Source organism: Notolabrus celidotus, chromosome 12 (genome assembly GCF_009762535.1).
Source record: "Notolabrus celidotus isolate fNotCel1 chromosome 12, fNotCel1.pri, whole genome shotgun sequence".
NCBI classification, from domain to species: domain Eukaryota; kingdom Metazoa; phylum Chordata; class Actinopteri; order Labriformes; family Labridae; genus Notolabrus; species Notolabrus celidotus.
In genome coordinates, this window is record NC_048283.1 from 30,003,281 (window position 1) to 30,029,597 (window position 26,317).

General features: G+C 41.1%; 2 protein-coding genes across 2 annotated transcripts; one reads left to right on the plus strand and one right to left on the minus strand.

Moving 5' to 3' along the window:
* Nucleotides 1–10,401: 10,401 nt before the first annotated feature.
* trmt11 (tRNA methyltransferase 11 homolog) lies at nt 10,402–23,653 on the minus strand. The gene is made up of 13 exons (XM_034697955.1): nt 23,529–23,653; nt 22,914–22,979; nt 22,378–22,451; nt 22,162–22,243; nt 21,946–22,038; nt 21,678–21,812; nt 20,744–20,900; nt 20,569–20,649; nt 20,036–20,200; nt 19,821–19,893; nt 19,542–19,676; nt 13,747–13,867; nt 10,402–10,705 (listed from the first exon to the last, which is right to left on the minus strand). Exons 1-13 carry the CDS (start codon nt 23,604–23,606, stop codon nt 10,562–10,564), a joined length of 1,404 nt encoding a protein of 467 aa, XP_034553846.1. The 5' UTR covers nt 23,607–23,653; the 3' UTR covers nt 10,402–10,561.
* Nucleotides 23,619–26,280, plus strand: LOC117822973 (actin-binding Rho-activating protein). The gene is made up of 2 exons (XM_034697957.1): nt 23,619–24,323; nt 24,721–26,280. The coding sequence occupies exon 2, from the start codon at nt 24,732–24,734 to the stop codon at nt 25,251–25,253; it is 522 nt and encodes a 173-aa protein (XP_034553848.1). The 5' UTR covers nt 23,619–24,323; nt 24,721–24,731; the 3' UTR covers nt 25,254–26,280.
* Nucleotides 26,281–26,317: the final 37 nt, after the last annotated feature.

The window sequence follows — 26,317 nt, forward strand, 5'->3', positions numbered from 1 at the left end:
TTATTAGCATGCTAGCTTTGCACTGCTATGCTTTTGTACGGCATCACCCAGCTGACAGGGTCACTGTAAATTGTTAGTCTAGTTTTCAAAGTAGCATTTAGTTAGTAAAAGAAAATAATGCAGAAGTAGAAAAGAGAAGAATGTCCCACTCTTGTTTGGTGTTATAAACATTAAAGCATGTTACATGTTGTACCAATTTCATTTTGTGTAGTCCTTTTCAAAATAACTTAATTGAATAAATACTAGTCACTGCTGAAGTTTAAATTAACATGTAACGAAATGAGTTGCCTTAGAAGGATTGCAATAACAGTAAGTCCAAATCTGCAATATTGAAGTATATTTTGTGCCTTCTGCATAACCTCAGCACAGACACTCTTCCTCACAAATGTTCCTTCACCAACATTTTCTGTTTCTTCTTGACGTTCCTCCCAGAGACATCTGCCTTCTGCTGCACATATATTCTCAACATTTGTTTGGTGACACCTTAACAGTGGAAAAATGTACCTCAGTTCTGGGAACATGGCAGCCGGTGGTGATGCCGTTGTGCAAGAGCATTCAGCTATAAAGAGCCAACTCAACATCATGGGTTTGGTTCTGCTCACAGCCTCATAAAAGCAGAGATCATCTAAAGCTCCCCCTTTATATCCAAGCCTTAATTCATTCCTTATAATGTGACGTTTCCCCTCCTCCACCAGCACCACCTTGAGGAGTGTTGGCAGCAAATGAGACGTCACCCTCTCGCCTCCTACATGGCATGTCTGTTTCTTATTACAGGTTAAAAGTTTTTTTCCTCCTTTTTTTTCTGCTGAGCTTTCATTACACAAATGGTTCTTTTTTGGAAATGAGTATATGATGATAAATGACTGTTGGAGGCAAACACGGTGTTACACTGCGGGCACATGAACCTTTGATGGGGAATGGAGGGAGGGCTGAGAGGTATGAAGCCAGTGAGGTGGAAGAGTGATGAAGCTCTGTTTTTCTCCCTTTAGAAATAAAAGCTCTCCCAAGACTGTTTCAATTAGTCATCGAATGGTAAATGTGTCACTTATATGACTGAATGAGAGCAGATTGCATGAAAAATGACATCAATGCTTGTGAAGTCTGAGAAGAATTTCTCACCCAACTAACTCTTGTTAATAAAACCGTGTGCCTTGATGTGTTATGGGTCTTAAAGTGCTCAGCAGTGGGATGTAGATCTGGACTGATTTCTTCAGTTTCCTAAAGTTTTGCAGGAAAACTTAAATTATTTGATAACTTGAAAAACAGAAGACAACATGGCTGCCATCATTATTAAAGCTTGAAAACATTCATCCATTGTTCTGACCTGTGAGCACAGTGAAGCTGCTTTTAAAACATATGCTGCCAATTTCAAGTACAGTGCAGATCATACCAGGAAACGCTACCAGTGGAAACAGCAGCCAACACCTGCCAGTCATGCTCACCATGGCCGCCTGCTGGCACCTCTCCAACCGTCCATTTTTACAATAACTGTGTCTGGAAAGTTGATGAGGTGCTAAGTGTGTAATAAAGGGTGAGATAAAACTCCTTAAATCTTGACATGACTCCTTCCATACTTCTTTAACAGTCTCTTTATCATTTGCCAAGAAATGTGACCAATTCCAACTGGTGGTGAAAATGGTGAACCCTTTTAAATGTCTGTGTTGTAAAGTAACTAAATCAGCACCTGACTCACTACAGAGACTGAATGAAGTGTTACAGTCTCAGCAGGCCCATCAAGAGAATTCAGGGTAAAACTTATATTATGTTATGGTTGGTTAACTGCACGACCAGAATGGTCCACAAAGCAGAAGTGAGGAAAGTCAATCAACTCCCATTGATGTTTGCGCCTGAAATCCGCTCACAACAATATGCCTCTGTTAACTCCGTCCAATATTTTGTGGCTTTAGGGGTAACCAATAGTTAACATTGAAGGGCATCAAGGTAACCCTTGCCTATCACTTTATGACGATGCTATGCCATATGTGTCTCTAAGATATCAACTTTTCAGCAACTGCGGTGTAGCCAGAGGTTAGCATTAAATTACTTGCAGTCAAGAAGTCTTTTTCCAAGTGACTCTACCGTGAAGGCCATCATTTCTTGGTCCATTAGATCCTCTATAAGCGCCTCTTCATCTTTTTCAGGTAGGTCTCAGTTCAATAGTAGAAAGTAAGTTACACAGAGGCTTTCTCTGGATACAAGCTCAGAAAAGAAACCAGTTTTCTTGTGATTTACTTACATCTAATGAATCTTAAGTTTGCTGAGATAACCAGCAACTTGAGAAGGATGAATAAAGTTGGGATTGGAGGCAATGCCTATGAGAAGATTTTTGGCCCGTCTTGCATGTAGATATCTCGAAACTATGAATTAAGCTAAATTGTCCTTAAATGGGATCCAGCATTGCAACATACTGCTTTTTGTATACCAAACATTGACTTTTTTCTTGCATGAAGCCAAAGCCCACTGAAAAATTGAGCATAATGTTAATGGAGTGCTCAGTGATGGTCCAATTCCAAGGCTGTAATGCAAGGACTTAATTCGTTACCACAGGGGTTTCACTCTCTGACACAAACACACACACTGACACACGGATATGTTCACAACCACAAACACAGAACTCTGAAATCTATGCCAAAAGAAAAAATCATATTTCATCAAATGACTGTTCCAAAATTATGTCACAATGATGTGCTTTCATCCTGGAGCCGACACCTGTCTTTGGACCTTTACGGTCTCTCTCTCTTAACATCCTGCTGTGCTGCTGAAACCTGGACTCATTTGTCACCCACTGTGAAGTGTAAGGAAGTCCAGAGCCAACAGGAGCCTTCTTACAGAGCTATAGGAGCCTCAGTTTCATATCGGTTTGGACCCCAGAAAAGACATCTTCATAAACTGAACTACTTTGGTCAAAAGCTTTCGCACAAAATGCATATTGAACCGTTTCATTTGATTTTTTTAAAGCCAAATATGTAATGTTTACAGAATAAAGACATTGACTATTTCCCTTAACCCTAACTGGACTCATGTCGTGACAATATTTTAAAATAATGAATGTTAAAATGTTTGGTGACATTTGTATTTTATTTTATTTCACCTTTTCACATGTTTTTTGTTAGAACATGTGGATAAACCCCTGGCCAGAATGACCATGTAGCAACTTGACTTAAATCAAATCCAAATATAACAGAGTGGTGGTTTTTGGACGAGCAGAGCTGGTTGCTGCTTTATGGCAGATGCTGAATCATTGCATGAGTGTGGCAGGTAAAAAAAGCATCAGAGGAGCAAAAGAACAAGAAGGGTGCAGATTTCAATGAGGGCAGCTGCAGCTGGAAGGAAAATTTGTTAAGAGAGAGGTGTTCTGGAAAGCCCCCATGAGACAGACTGTACAGATAGTCGAAATCACAGGAGTACAAACAAGGTCATGCCTGTGCAGAAACCTATATACATAAACATGCTCTTGCATGCACCCCGAAGCTTACACAAACATATCTTATGTATTTAGATTCATAAAACCTCAAAATGTTCAACAAACGCTATGCAAGGATGACAGAAAAAACAGCAACAAACTTTTCATCATGCAATATCCAAACACACAACGTAAACAATTCCAACAAATTTCCCAGCCGCCTCGTGTTACACACTATAGATTCAGACACACTTCCTTCATTCACATCAAAGCTCATTGCCAGGTGAAAGAGTGAGTTCATCGGGTTCATCGGGTTTTCTTTGCCCCCGTCATCCACATTAACCACAAAGGTGCACACAACCAAAAACTAAAAGAAAAAATATATGCATTTTATATGCACTGGATATCCTAGCAACCTGGCACTCCAACAAGCAGCGGAGTTGACAGCAGGGTCTTTGCGGTCTGCAAATTGTTTATGGTGTTATGGCAAGAAGAGGTAGCATAGCAACATTGTTTAAACACAGAAAGAGAAGAAAGGAACAAAAATAAACATCAGGTTGTGTGGTTTGTTTGTGAATGTTGTGTTTTTGTGTTAATCTGCCCATAACACTTTATTTTATATCAACAGTTAAAATGTCTCAAGAGTCCTCTTCCTCCCACATCATGCCTGTTGTTGCTCAGGGAAGAAATTAAAGAACCTCATTACATTGCATAAAATACCCAAAGATTCAAGCATGTCTCCCTTTCAGACCATACAGACAAATGAACTCTGAGATGCAAATGATGTTGTTTAGAAACGTATGTTTATGACATGTTACCAGCACTGAACTTCAGTTTTCATTCTGCTCTACAGAATCATTGCAGCTCCGGGCAGCTCTGAATGCTACATGGATGAAAGTCAGTGTTGGTCCGAACCTCAGCCAAACCAAAAGCTGTAACAACAAGAACAAGCACTAACTCAAATCTACAAGGTTTATTTGGTTTGAGTTCCACACTGTCAGGTTCTGGCGAGGTGGTTTTTGGCTGCACAGAGCAGTCGAGAGGAAAATGAAGTTAAAGAAGTGCTCCATCCAAGCACTTTTATGAGAGCAGATTAATCAGATCAGAGAGGCTTAATAGAAAAAAATATGATTGTCTAAATACTAAAGACTTTTTTTATAAGGTAGTGCTTAAATTATTCTATACTTGTATTTATTGTATTGATTTATGTATGTAGGAATGTCATTTATTTTAAAACAAGGGGATACAGCTGAAGATAATTATCATTTGGGCATGCAGTTCCTTGTGTGTCTAACTTCAGCCTTATTAATCATGTTTAAGTAAAAGTAGTAATATTTTATATAGCACTTATTTACTTTACTTGTTCATATCAGCTGTTCTCCTGAGCTTTACATTCAACTTGTAAAAAGAGCAAACATTGTGCCAGAGGATATACAACATGTTAACAAGTAAGCATCATAGATAGTGGTACTCATTATCTGAAGGCAACTGCCTGGATTTATTGTCATGTAAGAGATAGATTCAAGAGTGGCATTAAACTTATCCACAAACTCTGCAAAATAGCAACAGACAATGACTTTTTTCCCCCAGATGCTTAATTGTCCCTTAAACTTTTCATCCTACCAAATTGACCAACAGAGCGCCTCTCTCCCACATGAGAGTGTGTGATACTTAAACTGAGACTCATGGCAAATTAGAAAATGAAAAGTGTCATCCATCTGGGAGCCAGGATACACGTGTGCATGAACTGGTAGTGGCAGGATTTAAAAAAACAACTTTAGAACAAAACATTTTTTATGTTATAATAACAGATAAAATAGAAGACAATGATATGTAGCCTTTGCCATCGCTGCCCCCACTCTCTGGAACTCTCTCCCTCCAAACATCCGTAACTCTGACTCTCTCCTCTCTTTCAAAAACCACCTCAAGACCTACCTGTTCCAAAAAGCATACCACACATGACCTCTCCCCCCGCCCCACCTCTGTCCCTGTTTTGTTTGTTTTTATTTATGTGTTTTATTTTCTTTCTTTAGTTCTCATCTTATGTTAAGCGACTTTGAGTACTAAGAAAAGCACTATATAAATTCTATGAATTACTATTATTATTATTATTATTATTATTATTATTATTATTATTATTATTATTATTATTATTATTATTATTATTATTATTATTGTGTGCTAGATGTGATATACAAAAAGGACTACACTGATACGCTGGTTAACATTCATGTGGATTAAGTTAGAATACAACCTGCATTGAGTGCAAGATTGCAGACAGCTCATAGGCCTGAAGAGTCACAGGACAATCACAGAGAGAGGATATCATGGCAGTGACAGAGAAAGTGTGTTCAGACAAAGACAAGCAGCATAAACACAACACAGAAAGAGAAACAATTACACAGAGAAACAACCAGCAGGCAGGTGAGCAGGACAAGTCTCAGATATGACAGGTGTGAGTGTGTTGCCAAGAACAGATAGGGGTGTGAGAGTCTCCGCAGGTCCCTGAGGAGCAAACATTTGAGCGTCATGCATGCGTGTATCCTGGCTCTGACTAACACAAACCCCCATGTACATCACATTCCACTCAAACTCCATACATACACAGCCAGGGATGCTCATGAACACACGAATGACTAGCACACTCATACACACAGGTACAGTGCTCCTAGACCTCAATCAGACCCTCTCCAGAGGCACTGAGTTGCATCGCTGACATTCAAACCTAGCTCAGGCCTGCACTCCTCAGTGCTGAGGGGCAGAGCAGCTCATCCTGAAAGATGTAATTTTTCAGGCAGAGGGACGATGAGGGGGCTGCAGTGACCATGCAAAGTGGGCTGGAGGTGGAGGAGATAAGCGAGGGCTTCAGGAACAAAATGAAATACAGAAATAGGAATCTGCCGGTATTTTTTGGTGTCTTGTAAAGTGAACGAAAAAGTCTTCAACAGCTGCAAACTTGATGTTTCATGTAAAGCGCTGCGGATATTAACATTTCCTCTCTGTGGTGTTCTCGCTGTGTTCAATATTTCCTTTGGCAGCTCCAGTTTCCTCCCACTTTGCTAATATGAAAATCTGTTGAGACTGGAGACTCAAATTTGCTCATTAATGTGAATGTCAGTGTGAGGGGGTGTGCCTGTGTTTGCTCAATAACACACTAATAACCTGTGCAAGCTGTTTCCATGCCTCCACTTCAATGCATGCTGGGATACATTCCCAGTATCAATGAAAAGGTAAGCTTGGGAAAATGTATGAATGAGAGAGAAATGCTGTCATAATGGCTACATCCTCACTGGTGTCCTATATTAGGCCCAATTAGTGCTTTATGGCTCTTCTAGGGGGAGAAGTGGAAGTTTGTCACAGTCACCACGTTTGCCATCCTAGCTGTGTGTGTATGTGTGTGTGCGTGTACCCACTTGGCAGTTAAGAGTCATTAAAAAAGGGCGTGAGGAAGCCATCCAGCGGTTTCTTCTCATTAATGAAGAACAGCAGTGACAACCGCAAGAACCCACACAAACATCATAAACACAAAATGAGGCACGCATGCAGACACCAAAATACACACATGGCTGTTTGTTTTCAGCCGTTTCCTCTCTGCTGTTTCTGCTACAAACACTTTTTTCGGTTCTATTAAGCGCCATGACCCTATAAACACACATAAATACATCCACACACAGACAAACAAGTAATTTTACTAAATCAACAATGTATGTGTGAAGTGTTCTGGAGGACTTACGGGTCCAATGTTGGAAAATAACAGGAAGCCAAGGATCAGTGCTAACCACCAAAGGGGATATTTGTGAGTTTATTTAAAGTTAAGCATTACTGGTCATTGCAAAGTTTCCTCAGGCATCATTATGTGAAAAAAAATTATCCTTGCATGATGATATAACAGTGAAACATAGTTGTAAATGGGCCTCGGATAGGTGAAAGAAGGATGAGGAAGTTGTGTGACAAGCCGTTCAGTCACCCCTTTACTTCCTGGGCCAACAACCTTCACCACTTCCAGGCTAGTATCTTTAAAGAGGATGTTGTGTGCTTGGAGTGGCTCTGCACTTTCTCAACCATGGCTCTATCACTTCAAAAGCTTGGCCCCTGAACTGTTTGTTTACAGGCTGTGCAGCTTTGATTGTATGGCAAACAGTCTGCAGGCTGGAGGACAGTACGCACAGCTCACACAGGAACTCTGCAGATCCCTCAGGCGAAAATGTTGAAGGCTTTCTCTGCTCAAGGCTGTCATCTAGTGGCTCTCAGTTTCATCATGTATGCTGGAGTAAGATGCATTAAGGCGACTATCACTGATTGTAAGACTAATATAGAAAACTAATGATGTTTAGCCACCCCCTCTTTACTGACTGCTCCCTCTTCCCTCTCTTCCACTTTTTTAAAGCATGGTTTAGGTTTCACACAGCTGTGTGAGATGGGACTCCTGTGGTGATTTGTGGCACTGTAATGGCTCTTCCTCTGCTGCACCTCTCCTCCCAGACATTGAGATAACAGCTCTCACCTTACCTCCATCAACAACTGAGGGGCTGCAGAGGGCTTCCCGGGTTGTGTGAGGGCGCTGGGGTGACCTGAGGGCGGGGGAGGCAGGGTGAGAGAAAAGAAGGGGTGGGGAAGTTGCAGGTGTCCAAACTCCCCTGGCTACGGACAGGTGCAGTGCACCTGTGCCACATATGTTCAGTCCCTGTGTGTGAGTGTGTATGTGTTTGAAGCTTGGACACACAGCTGTGTGCTATGAAGTTGCAATCTCACCCCTTCTCACACTTCCCACCCTGCCACACACACACACACACACACATTTAGATCTTCTTTGGCGCCCTGCACATTTCTGTGAAAATGGATCAGTGTGAGCTAATGTTACAGGCCAGTGGATGCGTAATCACTTACTATCCATCACTGCACCTGACTGCAGGGCTCCTCCCTGAAGTTTGGAGAGCAGTGTGAGTTGTGCACATGTTGTTCTGTTGTCCTAAAATATGCTGACATTAATTAAATTTACCTGTCCCATTTTCTGCAGTTAGTTTTTAAAATATATTGAACTTACATGTCTCTGCATTAAATATCAAGGATGTTCTATACGAGAATAATTCCCTGGTTGTTGAAACAGAAATTTAAATATCATCAAAACCGACTGCTCTAAAGTCGAGACAACACTCAGAAAACTGCCAAAACTGACCACAATTTATTTTGCAGGGCTCAACACAAGATCACAGAGTCTGCAAGTAAACAATGTCACACTGGTTTGCTGAGTGGGGCTAAGTTAGGCAAAGCTAGCACCACAGGGTCATCCCTATGTTCCCATATTTCTACGACATTTTCTAAATTAGGTCCTCTGTTCCTACTGTCTCTTCAATTTAACTGTTGATACCAAGAACAAGAGCATGGAGGGTGAGGACCCTCTTCAGGCAAGGAGCTATTCAATTTTGTTTTGGTTGTGTTGTCCTGCTCCAGTGGTGTGCAAAATGTAGTGTCAGTTGTGCATTGAACAACAAACAATTAAAAAAATGAGTCTGAGTTATTCAGTGTATAAGACCTCAATCTGACGGCTTCACAGAAAACTTTAAAACTTATAAATGAGGTGTAGGGTGGACAATATTCACTCTGTGTGTATTTTTTTTTTCCCCTTTGGTTCTCATAGTGTACCACCTGATTCAGCAGTCTGAAGGTCACTTTCAGACACACAGGAGTTTAATCAGGACCCATCGTTCCAAAACAGCAACCCTCTCCTCCTACAGAGAGAGGAGGGGAGGGCAGAGGTGAGGGGGGTGAGGAGGTGAAGGGGAGGCTGGGAGAGCTAGTGGTGAAGTGGTGAGTGATAGATGATTTTGAGCAAAGGAGAATGGAGCCTGTTTTTTTATCGAGGAAAAAAAAAAGGCTCAATTTTTTCCCTGTGTATAAAAAAGAAAGGATTATGGGGAGAAAAGTGAGGATTACAGAATCAAACCGTCAAACAAATTGTTTAGATATCACTGTTGTTTACAGTTTCAGTCTCAAATTATTTTATTGCCACTGGATTACACCGACAAACTGTTCTGCTGCAGTTACCATCCAACATTAAACAAAAGCAGATCTCACACAAACACACATGTAAACACACACAAACTGAAGCTCCACAGTGTCTGGACAGCATTACGTGGTGCAGAGAGGAACCCCCCAGAACCCCTCTCCCTCCCTAATTATGGTCTGCATCATTGGAGACGGAGGGCTCATGTGAACACGGTCAACTGTATTGTGGCAGCTCTCTCTCACACACACACACACACACACACACACACACACACACACACACACACACACACACACCACACACACACACACACACACACACACACACACACACACACACACACACACACACACACACACACACACACACACACACACACACACACACACACACACACACAGCACCCTTCAACAGTTAGGGTCTACATTTAAATTCCCATTCTCAACATAAAGAGGTCTTCTGTTGTGGCAAAACACACAAATGAGAGACAGAGAGAGCGAGAGAGAGAAAGAGAGAGAGAACAGAAGTGTTAAGTGAAGAAATAAGAGCCTTTTTACTAATTGATGATAGACAACAAAGTGCTCTCTGGGAACTGTAAACAACATGCACCACATTTGAAGCTTAGCGAGGTATCATGTGATGGAGCCTGGAACTCTCTCCCCGTGCAGCTGGGCAGACAGGGAAGTGTGCTGCAGAGGCAGAGGCCCAACAGATAAACAGAGCAGAGGGATTGTACATGCAGTCCTGCTGCGTGGCTCTCTGGAGATGAATAATGAGCCAGGCTGGATGTAAACTGTGGTTGGAAAACAACAAAAGCTGCTGACTAACTGTAGTGGTGTGTGGAGAGCTGGGGACGCCCTGTCATTTGGGCTCTTACTTACACAGGGAGGCCTCTCTTGCCTAAACATGCTCGTTTTGTCTGAATTAAGCAGGACCATGGCTTTAGTTGATGTGCACCACAAATAAGGTAGAAGCTGCCATGAAAGAACACTTTTTTATTTTATCCATTTATTTGAAAAGCATTAAGTACAGTAATACAAAAAAATCATAATTAAAACAGAGACAAAGGTAAAAAAGACACAAATCTTCTAGTCCATCTATAACCTGATTGTGTTCCTTTCTCTAGTTTCCTTTGATTTCATCTCAGGTGGTCACTCTCCACTGACATTAGATTTGTCCTCCTCCTTGCCACACCTTTTGTTGAGTCCACCGAAATACTTCTCTCTGAACGCGTTGTGTCCCTGGTAGGGGCTAAGGCGGGGGTCTGCTAGATGAGCCAGGCTGTCCAATTCCCCCTAAGAGAAAGTAGCAGAGGTTTTCAAACCAAACTTAATTCATTCAGGACCTCTCTTATCAAAGAGAATTCATTATTTGCACGTATGAAGTTATATTTAGCAGTATGACATGTTTTGGGAGCTCCCTGCCCTTCCACATGCCTACTTGGAATGCAAAAGCCTGAGGCGGGGTGAGCACAACTCCCCTCTCTTTCATGTGCATACATGAAAAGCCAAGGCAGGGAGAGCAGCAGCAAAGATCCACGGGGTATAGAACAGAGCTGGCATCTGTGACTATACATATGGCACTGGTGAAATCAGACACAGCATAAAAGTAGGTGATTGGGTGGAGGTGGTTTGCATACCGGTTGCAGGGGAAGCAGCAAGGCTGGCAGCTTTGATATAGCACCCAGTTTGTTATTTGCCTATTTGATGCGTAGATGTAATCAGCTGAGCTGTCAGCTGACAGGGACTGGCCTTAAGAGCAGCTGATGTACTGTGGGCCAAGCTTGACTTCGTGGCTTCCCTGAACTAATGCTTAGCTCAATTTTTAGTGACAATCTAAAACTGCAGCATGTTTCTCCCAATGTGGTGGAGTTGGTATGTTTAACTATTTAACTTCCCTTTAAAAGGAGATAACAAGACTTTATCATACTTCCAGGAGCAAATGCAACTCCAATTTAAAAAATTAAAGTAGCTCTTAAGATAAGATTGAAGATGAACCTTGGTAACAGCCTGGGTTGTGTTAGCTCTCCCCATGGCATGTGGTGAGACCAGATATTTCACATCACTGTATTCATTCTAAATACACAGGATGATCATATGAAGGTGATGTTTCCATTTAAAGAGATAACTCCCACTACACTGTACGTCAGTGTCATTTTTGCATAACTTTTTCCATGTCTGCACAAAGGAACAGGACCCTATTGGTGTGTATTAATAATGAATATGAACTGTTAGGAACTCCACAGTTAAACAGTTTGTGTTGGCTGTAAGATAGCTGCTGGAGGTCAATGGAGGGATGAAGGCAGGAAGAGATGTGCTGGTTAGAGGAATAATGAGGTGAGTTGAGGGGGAAGTGATGACTGTAACATTTGGCCTGTCATTTGTCAGCAACACCTCTCTTCTGCTTATTGATGCTGCCAAGCGACCTGGAAACGGTTTCCATGACCACACTGAGAGAAAATAACCATGACTGACAAAATAACCATGACCCAAAATTAATGAGCATAGAGGGACACAACAACAAATTAAACTGTGGTTAAATCAACTTGGTCTCTGCCAACAATCATACAGGTGGAGGGGTATAAGTATGTAGTGTTACATTGGATTGAAGGTGAAACAGGGTTCACATCACTTTGTCACACCAGGTGAATCAGAAAAAAAATGAAGTTTCAGCGAGACTTTTCTGTAACTGTTCACAAGAAAACATCAACAGCAATTAGGACGGCCTACTTATTGTGAAGACATCAGCGACAGTGTGAACAAACACACGTTTAAAAAGCATATAACCACATTGGGAGGTGAAACCTGGTGTTTTCTACACATAGGTTTATAAAAAGATATCTTTAGGAAGAGGAAACTGCAAACATAGAAAGAAAGAAGCCAGAAAAGATGAGTGTTTCTCTGTGCGTGTCATACGGGGCCCATTATGGGAACAATTTGTGGTTATGAAGTGAAATGGATGTCACATCCGAAGATGGATTGTTTTCCATATGACGTGTGATTAGACCATTCAGGGTTTTTAAGTATGAAGGAGACAATCACAGCCAGATGGTGATGACTTACCCCCGACAGACAGAGACAGCATCTCTGCTATGGGATAACATGTTAAAAACATACACACACGCACACCCTACAAACATGAACATGACACATACTCATGTAAATATGCATTTAAAACATTTATGTGAACTGTAGTTAAAAAGAATGAAAGAGCAGGACAGCAGACATGCTCCACTTTTACAATGACTGAGTCATATCTGTGATGCTGCTCTCGCTCACACAGAAACCCAGAGTACACACTCTGCAGCACACACACAGGCTGTTATATATCAAAGAGCAACAACTGTACATCATTTAAAAATTAAGCAGGGTGTTAAAGGATTTTATCTATGAGACTGAATGTTTGGTGAGGCAAATATTTAAAAACCCAAGTTGTCCCTTTAACTCTGTTGATCACAGAACAGGACTGCCACCTTGAGACAATGACAGTGTCAACATGGCAGCATGGACTAGCTCTGGCTTGGTTTCCAAGCATTGGACCCTCAAGCAAACCACTGTCCACTTTAAGTTTGTTTAAAGTCTGTTGATATATTTACTTCAGCGGCTCATAAAGAAGTACACAGCTGAGCGGGGGGATTATGTGTCACTGCAAGCAGCAGCAGCCTTAAAACAGAGTGAACAATAGCAAATAAAACCAAAAAATATCATTCCAAAAAGACAAATAAAATCAGATCATGCAGTCAACTCTGAAGCTAAACAAGAGGAAATGTGTGTTTCTATGTTCCATAATTATCTTGTTTTATCTCTTATTTATTATTCTCAGCATCTTTTGAAATCAACAAAGTGAGTGTACATTTGTGCCACTGTGTGTGTGTGTGTGTGTGTGTGTGTGTGTGTGTGTGTGTGTGTGTGTGTGTGTGTGTGTGTGTGTGTGTGTGTGTGTGTGTGTGTGTGTGTGTGTGTGTGTGTGTGGAATAAAGAACAAACACTTATGAACACACTGATATAACTGCTGGTTAAAAAAGAGCACAGATGAAAATGATTACAAACTAAAGCTTCCTGTAAAACTAGAGTGGTCACTATTGATTATTTTCAATGATTATTTAGCTCACTAATTTAGAGGTTAATGTACTCGTCGCAAAGACTCATACGTTGATTTTAGAGGGACGTCGGTGCCAACACATCTAAAACAGTATTTTAAGATATTCCGTTAATTAACATATGTCGAGGAAAAGATTGTCAAAGTAGTTTTAAGTTGATTTTCCAACTTTTGCGTCTGAGTTAATAGAATTTAATTTATAGTTCAACTGCAAACATGAAGAGTCATGTGAACACACCTCAGGCTCCTTGATCTTCTCCATGGTGATGAGGCGCCGCGATGTGTGGCTGGAGAGAGTCTGCTCACAGTTACTGATGAGCCGGAGACACGGGTGAAGAGGGACCATCTCCTCACAGTACCTGGGCAGGGAAAACACACACACACACTCCAAGTTACACATCAGTGTTTGAAATGTCTGGAGCAAAGACAACGGAGACAACGAAGACAACAGAGACAACACTAACTCTCCTTTTTTGTTGTTTTTTTGTGCTGCATGAATGTTAATGTACCTTTAACATGCATCAGATCAAAAGTCTGCAGAGAAGGATTGTGTTCATTTTTTGTTTGACATATTTTAACTCAAGGATATTATTTTCCTGAGCACTGATTATGTTGCTGCTCTTGTCTGTTGTGTTTTATGGTTCTTGTAAGTCCATGCTGCGTGCTTTTGTCTGCAGCAATTAAAAAACAATAATTCTAGACATAAACTTGAGAAGAGTCAAAAAGGTGTTGAGGCTAAAGCAGCTCATTTAGTTCAGGATGAAGATGGAAAAAGTGACCTGACAGGTTGACTGCTGTCTCTGTCATCATGAGCCAGGCTGGTTAGGCCCTATTAACAGCGATGATGTATGTGTTTGCATATTTGCGTCAGTAGTACTCTTTCCTGACCACCATCATAGTAACAACAGTCCCGACTCAAAGCCAGGTTTGTACATCACTGTTTGTCTGCCCTGTTGTCATGGCAGCATGTGGGCCTTTGTGGTCGTGGAATGCAGGGTCGTCAAAGTGACGAGAGGTGATGCAGCCGAGGGATGATTCTCTCCTGCCAATCCACCATCAGGAGCATGTTTTGAGCTCAGTGAAGGCTAGCACTGCATTTCACCTTCAGAGCTCACTTTTACATTGAAGCCTCTGAACTTCACACTTCAACATCTTCAACTTACATTTTATATTTCACATTTCTCTACAACTGTCTTCTATTTATGGTCAGTGTTTTATTGCATCTTAAAGCTACTACTAAGGAGTGCTGACTAAGTGATACCCCTTTTTGACCGAGGCAGTTTCAGGGCCGGTTCGGAGCCAGTGCTCAATTGAGAACCATTTTTTTGGGTTTCGACTGTGAGTGAAGCGGCTCTCGGACGGGAAAAGAACCGTGAACCGCTTACATCAGGGCGGGGTTGCCATGATCAAAAACACAAACCAAACGTGTTTCCGCCATTGTCCTGCAGTGACAAAATAAAAGAGACTAATGGATTCCAAGGCAAAGCTGCCGTTGTCTGCCATCAATGATGTTGTGAGGGAAAGTTCGTGCTAGAGCTGCTGGGAAAAGCGTTCACGTAAATCTGACGTCATGACGTGCCACTTCAACAGGCTCGAGCGGGTGGGAAAGAGGTATCATATCATTTGAGAGCCCCACATACAGAGGCTAAGTCCTCTACATGCTGGTTGCTGGTTGCTGGTTGGACTCGATTCCAGCCTTGGTTTATTTGTTGTATGTCATCTCCACTCTCTCCTCTCTAAATGTGATTCCTCTCTTCAGCTTTCTTATCCAATGAAGGCAAAAAGCAGAACAAATTATTTAAAACATGCATGTTTTGTCACTTGGACCCTTTTGGGAACTCAGCAGCTATTACCTTGTCTATTGAAACTCATCGTCTATTGTTCTGGGGCCTTCAGTTTGCGATAAAATAAATCTGACAAACACTTCCTCCTTTATGTGCTTTCTCATTGTTCACAGTCAAACTGTGAGAGTGGAGTTGGAATTGAAAGATGACTCCTATGAGCAGGCAGCGAAGAGATTTGATAAATTCATGGAAATGAATAAGAAGCTCGTTCCTTGTCAGATGATGGCTGATGTGTGTTTAAATTGTGCCACAGCTGCTTGTACCTCCTTTGCTCTTCACACAGACACGAGTGGACAGTCTTTCTCTGAATACAAACACAAATCTGACTGCTTCTGACAGCAAAAACAGTTTCACATATCTACAGATCCTATATCTATGTTGTGTGCAGAATGTGTTGTTCCTGTATTCGTAAGCAGTTTAGATAAAGTACAACTTGTGTAACAACAATATTTTAAAAGTATAAAAATCATCTTAAAGCTGGGGTTGGTAGTCTCGGAAAACTAGCATGAATTTGAATGTAGCATTTCCTCAGGACTCCGTCTAACCCCTCCCCTCCTCCCTCAGAGCTCCTCCAAAACGACGCCCCCCCCACTCACATGCACGAGCGCCGCTGACTTGCGACCATATGATGGTGACTGATTCAAAACTGGTCCTCACCAAAACATTCTCATAGTGAAAGTTAAAAACACAAACAAACATGGCTGCTGTTAGCACTCACAACTGTCATTCTAGCATTATCCAGTTGTACCGGTGACACGATATCAGGAGAAAAGTTACAACACATACAACACTGTAACAGCTCTACTGTTTGTTAAACATGTTCAGCGTAGATGTTCTTAATTCCTACAGTGTTGACAGTCAGTGAAGGCATCAGGAGAGGTGTAGAGTGTGTGAGCGGGAGAGAGGAGAGACAAGAGGAGAAGTTCTTCATTCATTCAAACTTTGATTGTTGTTTTGTTGGTTGTCGTGATCACGGCCGACAGTGACCGGTTATTAAAGCTCAACGTGTTCACGAATTGGCTCATCATCCCTACAGCGTCCGGACGGACGCTACAGTACATATACATTTTCTGTAGGAATTAGTAAATGTCATTAATTCTTCGAGACGGGGAATCAGAGTGCACGCCGGGGAAATGTACGCGCAGGAGGAGGGCAGAACAGCAGGACGGGATTTGATTGATTTAAAATTTTGGCACCCAAAAAAGGCTGATTGGTTGGTGTTTTCCCAGGTTTACTCCGGCTGTAGATAGCAGCTTTTCTTCGCTCTTTTTTTAGAACACATTATGTATTGATTGCCATCAGGACATAAAGATCATTTTAACCAGTATAACAAAAAGTGTATCTAAATCTGATTACCAACTCCAGCTTTAAAGCTCCTCTGAGGAACTTTAAATCCAATATCTCATCTTGCTGCCTGTTCATTGTCAAATGTAGCGCTTATCAAGATAATGATTTTCGAATATTCGTTCAGTTATTAAAAATGTTACTTTGAATATTTTCTCATTGTAAATGTAAAATTTTTCATTGTTGTTACGGTGCTAAGTTGTAATACGGTGTTCCTGCTAGACGGTGGCTACAGAGCGTCTTAAAGCTGTTTGCAAACCACATTAAATAACAGAAGAAGAAGAAGAATGCTAACTGCATTAAACAACAAAAGAAGAAAACATTAGCGACAGTTACAGCGATTTTTTCCATTTCTGAATCTCAAACTACTACACACGTATTTCCAGAGACTGAGCATGGCTGTAAAATGTAAACATAGACACCACGCCGCGTCACAGAAACACCGACATAAAGGTCGAGACAGACGCTGACAATGCCCGCTGCTAGCAGCACCTCGTCCTGCTGCTGGTTAACAAGACGGCTACACAAATGGGCTGTTAATGGGACAGATGTATGTGTGTGTGTGTGCATGTGTGTGTGTGTGTGTGTGTGTGTGTGTTGGGGGGGGGGGGTGATTAATCTAATAATCATCAAATAGATGTCAATGATGAAATGCCCCCTATTTCATAACAGATTTAAACTCCACGCAGGAGCTTTAATCTGCATGCTCGCTTCAATCTTTAAAAAAAAAAAACACATCTGAGGCAACTGACTGGAGTTCAATTTCCTCATGCATTTTGAAAATTAAGCACAATTTCAAATTGTACTACTGGACAAATATCTAAAAACCAGCCAGCACAAGTCTGTGATCTCATTTCCATGCAGGCTCAATCTGCTGTCTGAGCGCTGGACAGTGCCCTCTTGTAAATGTGCCAGAACCTCGAAATGAGAGATTTATCAAAATGTCCACTGAGGTATATTAAAATAAAAATGTATGACCTCAAAACCAAAACATGGTTAGATTACACTCAGTGACACATGTATCACCTTACTTGTGACAATACAAACATTGATTTCTTTGCTCTGCCTGTTTATGTTGTAATTAGGTCACTTTATGGCTGTGATGACGGATTTTCCATCATCCGTCTTGATATTTTTTCTTCCTTCATTTATTTTTCAAAGCTGACAAAGGGAAGAGAGTTTAAGGGGTCTGACCTGGTCTAGACGCCAGATTTCGCTGACAGGACTTTGCGTCACCTGTCATCACACACACATGCACACACACATGCACACACAGCCTCCATATTCGAATGAAGCACACATAATCCCCCATGTTTCTATCAGAGCCATAGAAGTGCATATAGATGTATGTGGGGGTGACAGAAACCTGATATCTGCCCCACAGAGCCCCAGATTAGGCCCAGGAGACAGGCTTGGACTGGGCTTACACATATGAGATTGTATACAGAAACACAAACACACGCACGCACAGGTCAGACTGCAGAGACAGATAGTTCACATATCTGACTCTCCTGGCCTCAGACGTTTATTTTGGCTCGGCGCTCTGACAGGCACAGAGTCAGGCACCGGTAGATGAGAAGCAAAGACAAATGTGTGAACATGATGACACACATGTATGCACGGGCTCTCACAGAGGACCACACACATACATGCATGTGTACAGATGCACGCACGCAAACGACAAACGGACAGGGAAATTAGTCAAGGTCTAAAGGTTTGCATTTCTGTGGGGTTTTTTTCACACACACATTCATGCACTCACACACACAAACACACACACACACACGCACACAAACACTAAAAGCCAGAGGATGCAGGATTATCTCATCTCCTCCCTGCTCTTAAAATCAGTGCCCAGAGGGAGTGCCAGCCCTGCAGGGGTTTTATTCCCCCAACGTACGTTGCTGCCGCTCTCTGTTGTGGTTCACACCTTTACAATCAAACACCTGCTCTCAAAGTCAGCTCTTTCTTTTCTGCATAGCCTGTGACATTTAACAATGCACAACTTTGTTTCAGAAGAGCCCTCCATTAAGGACAACGTATAAAGGCAATGTCAGTTGTGGTTTACTGTAAATCCGCTCAACACACCTGTTACTACTCTGTAGAACACTGTCATTCACTCAGGTGAGAACAGCGGCAGGATGATGTTTTATAGGAGTGGGAATCTAATATTAATACAAGAAAAGCTTGGGGGGTAAAGTTGGAAGTCCTCTGTGGGCCACTTTACTGAGCCCAAAGTGAAACAAATAGACAGATTCTCACAGAGTATTAGAAGGTTGACATCTCATTATAAAGCTTTCTCACAGACAAGCTCAAAACAAGTTCAGAACTGAAGAAGGTTTCAAACGAGAAGTTAAACATGCTCAAATCTTGAACCAAGTCCAGTTACCTTTTGGATCAAGATTTGGATCATAAGGACTTGGATGACTGAGAACCTTCACAGACATGTAGTAATTATATTTTCTACAGTGTACTCATGTATTGAAAAAAAAGCTTCTATGCTTCATGAGGGTCTGAGTCTTTTGGAGGTCACAACAATGTGTTTTTTGAAACTCAGTTTTGTAGTGTAAGCCTGCCCCCTGCTGACGGAAAAGTATAATTTAAACAATAACATCCTGTTAGAGGACTTCAGTATCATGCTATAAATGGCTGTACATGGAGACATGTTTTTAAACAAACAATAAAAATACAATATTACACAATATAATAAAGATATAGATCAAAGAGCTGTCTGTCAGTATAAGAAATCTAGGGATATAAAAGTTTCAGTATTGTGGCATTCTTATCGGTCTAAATAAGTTGTATTAACTGCAGATGACACCATAAAATAAGTCTGAACACTCACTCTGGTCTGTAGATAGGTAGCCAGTAGACGAGCCTCCCACCCATGACCAGATGATGTGCAGAGAAGTGTAACAGATCAGTGAAGATGTCACTCAGATGGTACGCCTGTGAGACTGGGACGTGAGACTCCATATAGCTGAGAGAGAATAATCAAATAAACACAAACAGATTCAGAGTGAAGCAAAAAGAAAGCTTTAGAATAGAAAACAATAGTGAAGTTACTCAGAATAAAACTGTGGGACTAAAGTCAATGTAGACATAGAGCATCACGTGAACCTACATGCCATCAGGAGGTCTAGCGTTGTCTCTGTTGGAGCCCGTTCTCCTTGTGGACTCGCGGATACCATATGGAGCTGGAATCAAAAGAACCACAGAGGAGTCACAAGCAAGACAAGCTAAGAGGCAAGTCCTGTAATAAAACTTTACCACACACTGTTTACATTATTGTCACATTTATGAAAAATGAGTCTGTGGAGATCAAGCTCAGTGACCTACGATCAGTAATGATGGCGTCAAACAGCGCAGCGTCCCTCCACACAGGCTTAGAAGCATCAGACACCATTACATCTAAATACATCCTCTCTGTCCCGTACTGCCGCAGGTTGGCTCGGATGTTCTCATCAGGGCCTCGCCACTTCTGGTTTTTACGACTAGACCTACCTGAAAGAGGAAAGAGGAGTGCACGTTTAGAAAATCTGGACAAAGTCTTCACTTCAGAGCACTGAACATCAACGCAATTTTCTGCACGCTTGTTCTAAACTGTGACGTTAAAAGTGGGGCTGCACTACACAGCAAAAAATATGTACTGCGATGTCTTTTCTTTCTGAGATGTATACTGTGATGAAATAAATAAAGCGTAAAAAACAAACCTATCAAATGCATGTTTTTATGTACACACATGTGCATTTTACAACAGTGATGGTCAGGCAATATAGCATGCAGCTGGTTAAAAGTTTAAGATGAAGCCACAGCATTGGAGACCACAGTCAGCTGATGTGACATGTGAGCCCTGAGAAGACAGAACCTACCTTTGCCATGAATGGTGTTGTAATCAATATCTGTTCCACAAACATAAGCTCCAAACTGAGAACATGCCACCAACAGGCTCCCTAAAACAAACAGAAACAAAGACAAGTTCTTGACACAGACTCCCATCAGTGTGTTAGGGTCAGAGGTTATAGATGTGTGTAGAGAATAACTGACCTGTACCAACAAACGGGTCAAATACAACGTCATTTTCTTTGACTCTTGCGTGGTTAGCCATGATGAACGACAGTCCAGCATCCATACTGGTGTTTCCTATGAAGTGTCTGTTCTTCACACTGTGCGAGCGGATCAGTTCACGTTGTCCATCTCCTATCTGGTGCAGGAGAGTACAAGGATGATGAATGGAGAATGATCTGATATCAAGTTCAAGTAGTTGGAGAATTGATTAATCTTTGTTGGTTTAAATGTGGCTCTGGTTCCTAAGAGTAATATTTATATAATTGTTTTGCTATGGCATCAACAATTTGGGGCCAGTATATTGGAGCCAGATTTAAAATGTGTCTTTAGATAGATATTTTGTGTGAACAATATTTTGAGTTAAATCTTATTATGTTATCCTTATGAGCTTTATTTGTTATATTGAGTTAACTAGTTGCTTATCCAGAATTGACAATGAAATGTTTTGAGTTAACCTGCGCTGCATCTGTGTGGGTGTGTGTGTGTGTGTGTGTGTGTGTGTGTGTGTGTGTGTGTGTGTGTGTGTGTGTGTGTGTGTGTGTGTGTGACTTGAGTGTGCTCCTCCTCGAGCCTGTGACAGTGAGTGCGCTGACAGGTAGGTAACCTCTGTGATTTGCTCTGTTTGGGTGGGTTAGATGGTGGAGAGGAATAGTTTTCCGACCGCAATTTGCGTTATTACGTTTAAGCCTGTTTTTTGTTGTTTGTAAACTGGAAAGTGAACTGGAGCATGTCAGCAATAAATGATTCCAGTTATTGCAGCCGACTACTCTGTGCGTGCTTTGTGGAAGATGTGTGTCGGTAACTCCTCTACTAACCTCTGGTGTCTAAAGGACAAAAGTTTGGATTAGCCTCAGCAAAGGTGTTCAGTTGCAGATTAACTCTAAGAAATCAAACATAAACAAATGCATCTCACCCAACGGCCAAAATAGATGTAGTTTGGATGCTCAGGTATGTTGTTTGGGTCTGTGCCGTAGTCTTCCCACAAACAGAAGGTGTGATCGGGGCTTTTCAGACTCACTGTGCCCCTGAATGGGAGATAATCCAAAGCCTGGAGAGACAATATAAATCATGTCATTCTATACATACACAGGAATTTAAAAATGCACCGACACACCGCACACATTTTTGTTCATATAAACTCATTCAATTGTTTCCAAACCCTCATAAATTGAAATACTCACATCAATCCTTTTGATTCTGTCTTCCATCACCAGAGTCTTGTTAAAAGTGTAGACATTGATTCTATAGCTTGAGTCTTTCTGCATGAAAGGTAACTGTCGGAGAATGGGGAAGAAAAGCACAAACAAACAAGCTTAGTATGTTACCAATGAGTTTTCCTAAATTTGCAGGTACTGGTCCTTCAACAGGACAGAACTATGAGCCATAGCACCACATACCATGTTCTCTGATGGGTAGTTCAAGAGGGATGTTTTGAGCTCACTGTGTGTGTGTCCGTGACCCCATAGTTCAATAGCGGACCTGCAAGAATAATGCTGCATGTAAAAACTGCCAGGTAGAAAAGACACACATTCATGTGTATAGTGTTTCAAATTAACCCCATCACATCACATCACAGGCCATTACAAGTCTACTCACAAAGCTAAAACACTTACTTTGCACATACAGATCTGGCCAAAATGCCTTGTACATCGTCCTCACACAACCCATCCAGACACCAGAAAGGAAACTGCAGAGAGGGGAGGAGATGAGATGAGAGGAGAGGAGAGGAGAGGAGAGGAGAGGAGAGGAGAGGAGAGGAGAGGAGAGGACATCAATCATGGTAAGTTCAGAAGCTGTGAGACTTGTGAACTCTCTTTCTCTCTAGGTCTGTTCTCTGCATTTTACCGCTGTGACTGCATGCACATATTACTGCACTTTCTCGCTGGTTTTAAACTACATTTTTATATTTACTAACTGTAGGCTTTTAGGTTATGTATTTATTTATTTATTTTATTTATTGATTTATAGAGTCTATTTTTTTGCTTGCTATCTATTCTGTATGCTGCTGGACCTGAGTAATGTGTTTTGTTCCTTCATGTTTTTTAATAAGACTGAATGACAATAAAGTGAAAGTGAACCTTGAGTTTAACAGAAACACTGGTGAGATTTATAAGACAAGGATTTGTGTATGTTTGTTTCACTTGCAAACCTTTTCTTTGAAGTTCACACCGGGGAGGAAGGGTTTGCCTCTGAGAGCCAACAAAGCCTTAATTTCCTGCAAAAATAAGTACAACTCATTAATGTATACTCGTAGTTTTAATACCTAAGGAATAGAAACATTTGTTAGAGGAAAGGCTGACATATTATTGTCTGCTAGGTAAGCTCACACTTCAATAAAGTTTGTAAATGTTAGGGAACAAGAGAAAAGTAGAGTACAATTTTAAATAGGGGTTAAAGCATAAATAAAACTGTGGTGTCTGTATTTACAAGTGTGCAGAATAAGTCCATGTATGTCCTCTTCCCCAGACGTGATAGTATTCAGGTCTAATTCACACATTAAGATTTACAGACTGGTGTAAATTCCTGATGACAATGAAACTATAGTTCATGCCAGTGTAAACTGCCAGTATATCTAATGATAGTGTAGTACCTTATTTATACAGTCTACGTGTAGTACACAGACGTGTCGAGTGTTTACATTTTGAGTTAGCAGGAAGCTAGCTAGGAGAGTTGGTAGTATTTTTACTCTTTTCACGAAATTTTCATTTAATGTTTAAAATAATGATTTAAAAAATGTACGAAAACAACATTATCTGAATGTTACCGGTAACCTGAAGTCCAAGTTATCTTGGGCAAGGTGTAGCAGAAACTGGAGGCATGATCGACTATAGGTGGTCGCCATTTTGTTGTGGATTCATAACACGTCCGGTTGGAAATCAGGCTCCAACACAAAGTTCCGCATGAGGACATAGTGGCCATAAATGGAAAGGAATGAGTTCTACCCGGTTCTACCTTGCATTTCAATACAACACATTGCAAAGAACGCCTTTCATTTAATGTTTGAAAAGTATTTGGGTTTTTTAAGAGCACATTGTCATGCATACTTAAAGTGGGGAACTTATGTGTCCTAAGGATTTTGCTAGATTGGGATTTGTTATCATTCAGTTTACTAGTCATGGTTTAAGAACTTAAATTGTCTGTTTTTTGTTGGTCTATTTACCCAAATTATGCTACTCGTCACCTGTGAACATGCCTTTGTTTTTAAGAACACTAACTTTATTCTCTCACTTGAAGAAAAGCTGCTCTCTCCTTGTTTTTTCATGGATAAACTCCTCTCCCTCTACTCTAATCAGCTTTACTTCAGGGGCACCCTCTTTGGCTTCTCTGATCAACGATTGGCTGTGCAGATCTCCTCTAACAGGCTATTGGCTGGGACAGATGTCATTCACAGTGTTTTTGCCTCAGGACAGAAATTCATCCACACTCTTGCTGCAGTCAGCAGAGCTGCTGTATTGTTATGTTGTGTACAATGCCAGTAGACTCCACACTGGTTTTATGAACTTTGGATGCAATGAAACGTAACTGCAGGTGAAGGGAGGATTAAATCAGGGTGTGACATGTAAGTTGAAACAAGTTTGACTGTTGTTTAGTGTAAATCTCTTGAATGTTGTGTATAACAAGCTGGCACTTTACAAAGCTAACTTCTTCTTTTTTGATGGCAAAGTTAAGATTTCACTTTAGTTTTTACGACTGTCAATAGAGTAAGATGTTCAGATTAAGCCATCTGTTACCAAAGAGTCACATACTCTTGCAGACAAATGAATCACAAAAACATTAAGTACAGTAACATGATAACAACAGTTAGTTAATATCAAAGCTATCTTAGAACTCACTTGAACTTTATTTTTTTATTGTATAAGGCTTTTACAACAGTAAGGTGCTATCATTAAATGAGTACAGCATAAGACACTTGCATGCAGAAATGACCTATCAAAGCTGTGCAACTTTCTCCTCAGTACAATCAGCCATGGGGACAAATAGCCAGAGCTCTGGCATCCTTAAAAGCGATGAAGACGTCCCAGCTGCTGCCCAGTTAAAAGATGATACTGCAGGGTCCATTGTCTCAGTAAGGGGCTTAAAGGAGAACTGGCAGAAGTGGTCTCATGAGCACCAGGAGTACCAGAGGACCAACCCCTTCAATAACAGCACCAGGCCCAGTGTGGTGGTCCCTCAGAGGGGGCAGGATGACTATGGGAGGCCCCTGCAGGGATCCATGACAGATCAGCGAGGGAAAGACGCTCACACACACATTTCTAGAGAGGTTCAGGAGCTGTGTGAGGTGATAAGGGACATTGGAGAGCCAAGGGACAAAGATGTGGATGGGAAGATGGCTGTTGAATTCGGGAAACTGTTTGAGCATTATGTGAGCATCTCTAATAAAGTGGTGGGGGTTCTTCTGAGAGCGAGGAAACAGAGGCTGGTGGACTTTGAGGGAGAGATGCTGTGGCAGGGGAAGGATGATCATGTGGTTATAACACTATTACAATGATCAGAATACTGAATGTTAATTGATGCCTTGATTCAGGTTACAGAGCTCATGGCAGCACTCACTGTGATTCTTATAGAGCAATATCACTTACTGTTCTTTTTGTCATGTATGGCACTTTTATTTTAAAACACAACTTATTTTCTTACATAATTTAAAGTACCGTGATGGAATGTGTGTGATCAGAAATAATTTGGGCTGAGGAGAAATTAGAATGATTCTCATTTGTGAGCCATAGAAGTCATTAGCATGTTCATCTGTGAGCTTGCAAAGCAATAAGGTTCTTAAACTGAAACTTAATAATAGAAATATGACTAATGTAGTGTAAGAATGATAAAGGGAGTGGGGGGTTGTAGCCTAATATCAGCAGGTGACTTTGTCTCTTAAAAAAATAGCCATTCTCACATGTTTGTATAATCTCTAATGCTTATCTTCACAGTAAGTTACTTAACAAACCATGTTGGAGTTAACATTGGGTGAAGCTTCTGATCTTAGCCAAAATGAACCCTTTATCCTTATATTTGCTGCACTATCTTTTTAATATAGAGACCGTGGAGTTTGCAGCTGAAATAAAGTCAGCATTGTTAATGACACTGACACAAAGCCAAAGAGAACATGAGGCTACCTGTGACAGACAATATGGTGCTGTAGGATGAACTTGACCCAACTCGGCTTGAGTGCTCTGCAGCATGTATTTATTACACGTGCTTTGAAATGAAGCCAATCTGATAAGTCTTCAAATCGTGCCACACTGAAATAAGAAGTAGAGACTAACAGTGCTGTTTTAACGGAGCCATAACTACAACATCAACCATGTACTGACACATATGCCATAAAATATGCTGCTATTTAAGGTGATGGCCATACGTATACATATTTGTTTTCAGCAAAGGTAGAGGTTCTTAGATAACGTGTAAGGACTGTGTTTTGCATCACAATAAAGAAATAGATACAGAGTCCTGTCTGTTATTGCTGATACTTTGTGAGCTGTAAGCACCGACTGATGTAGTTAAACTAATGATGAGGAGAGAGAGTGTAAACTGATATGTTACTTCAATGGAAATACA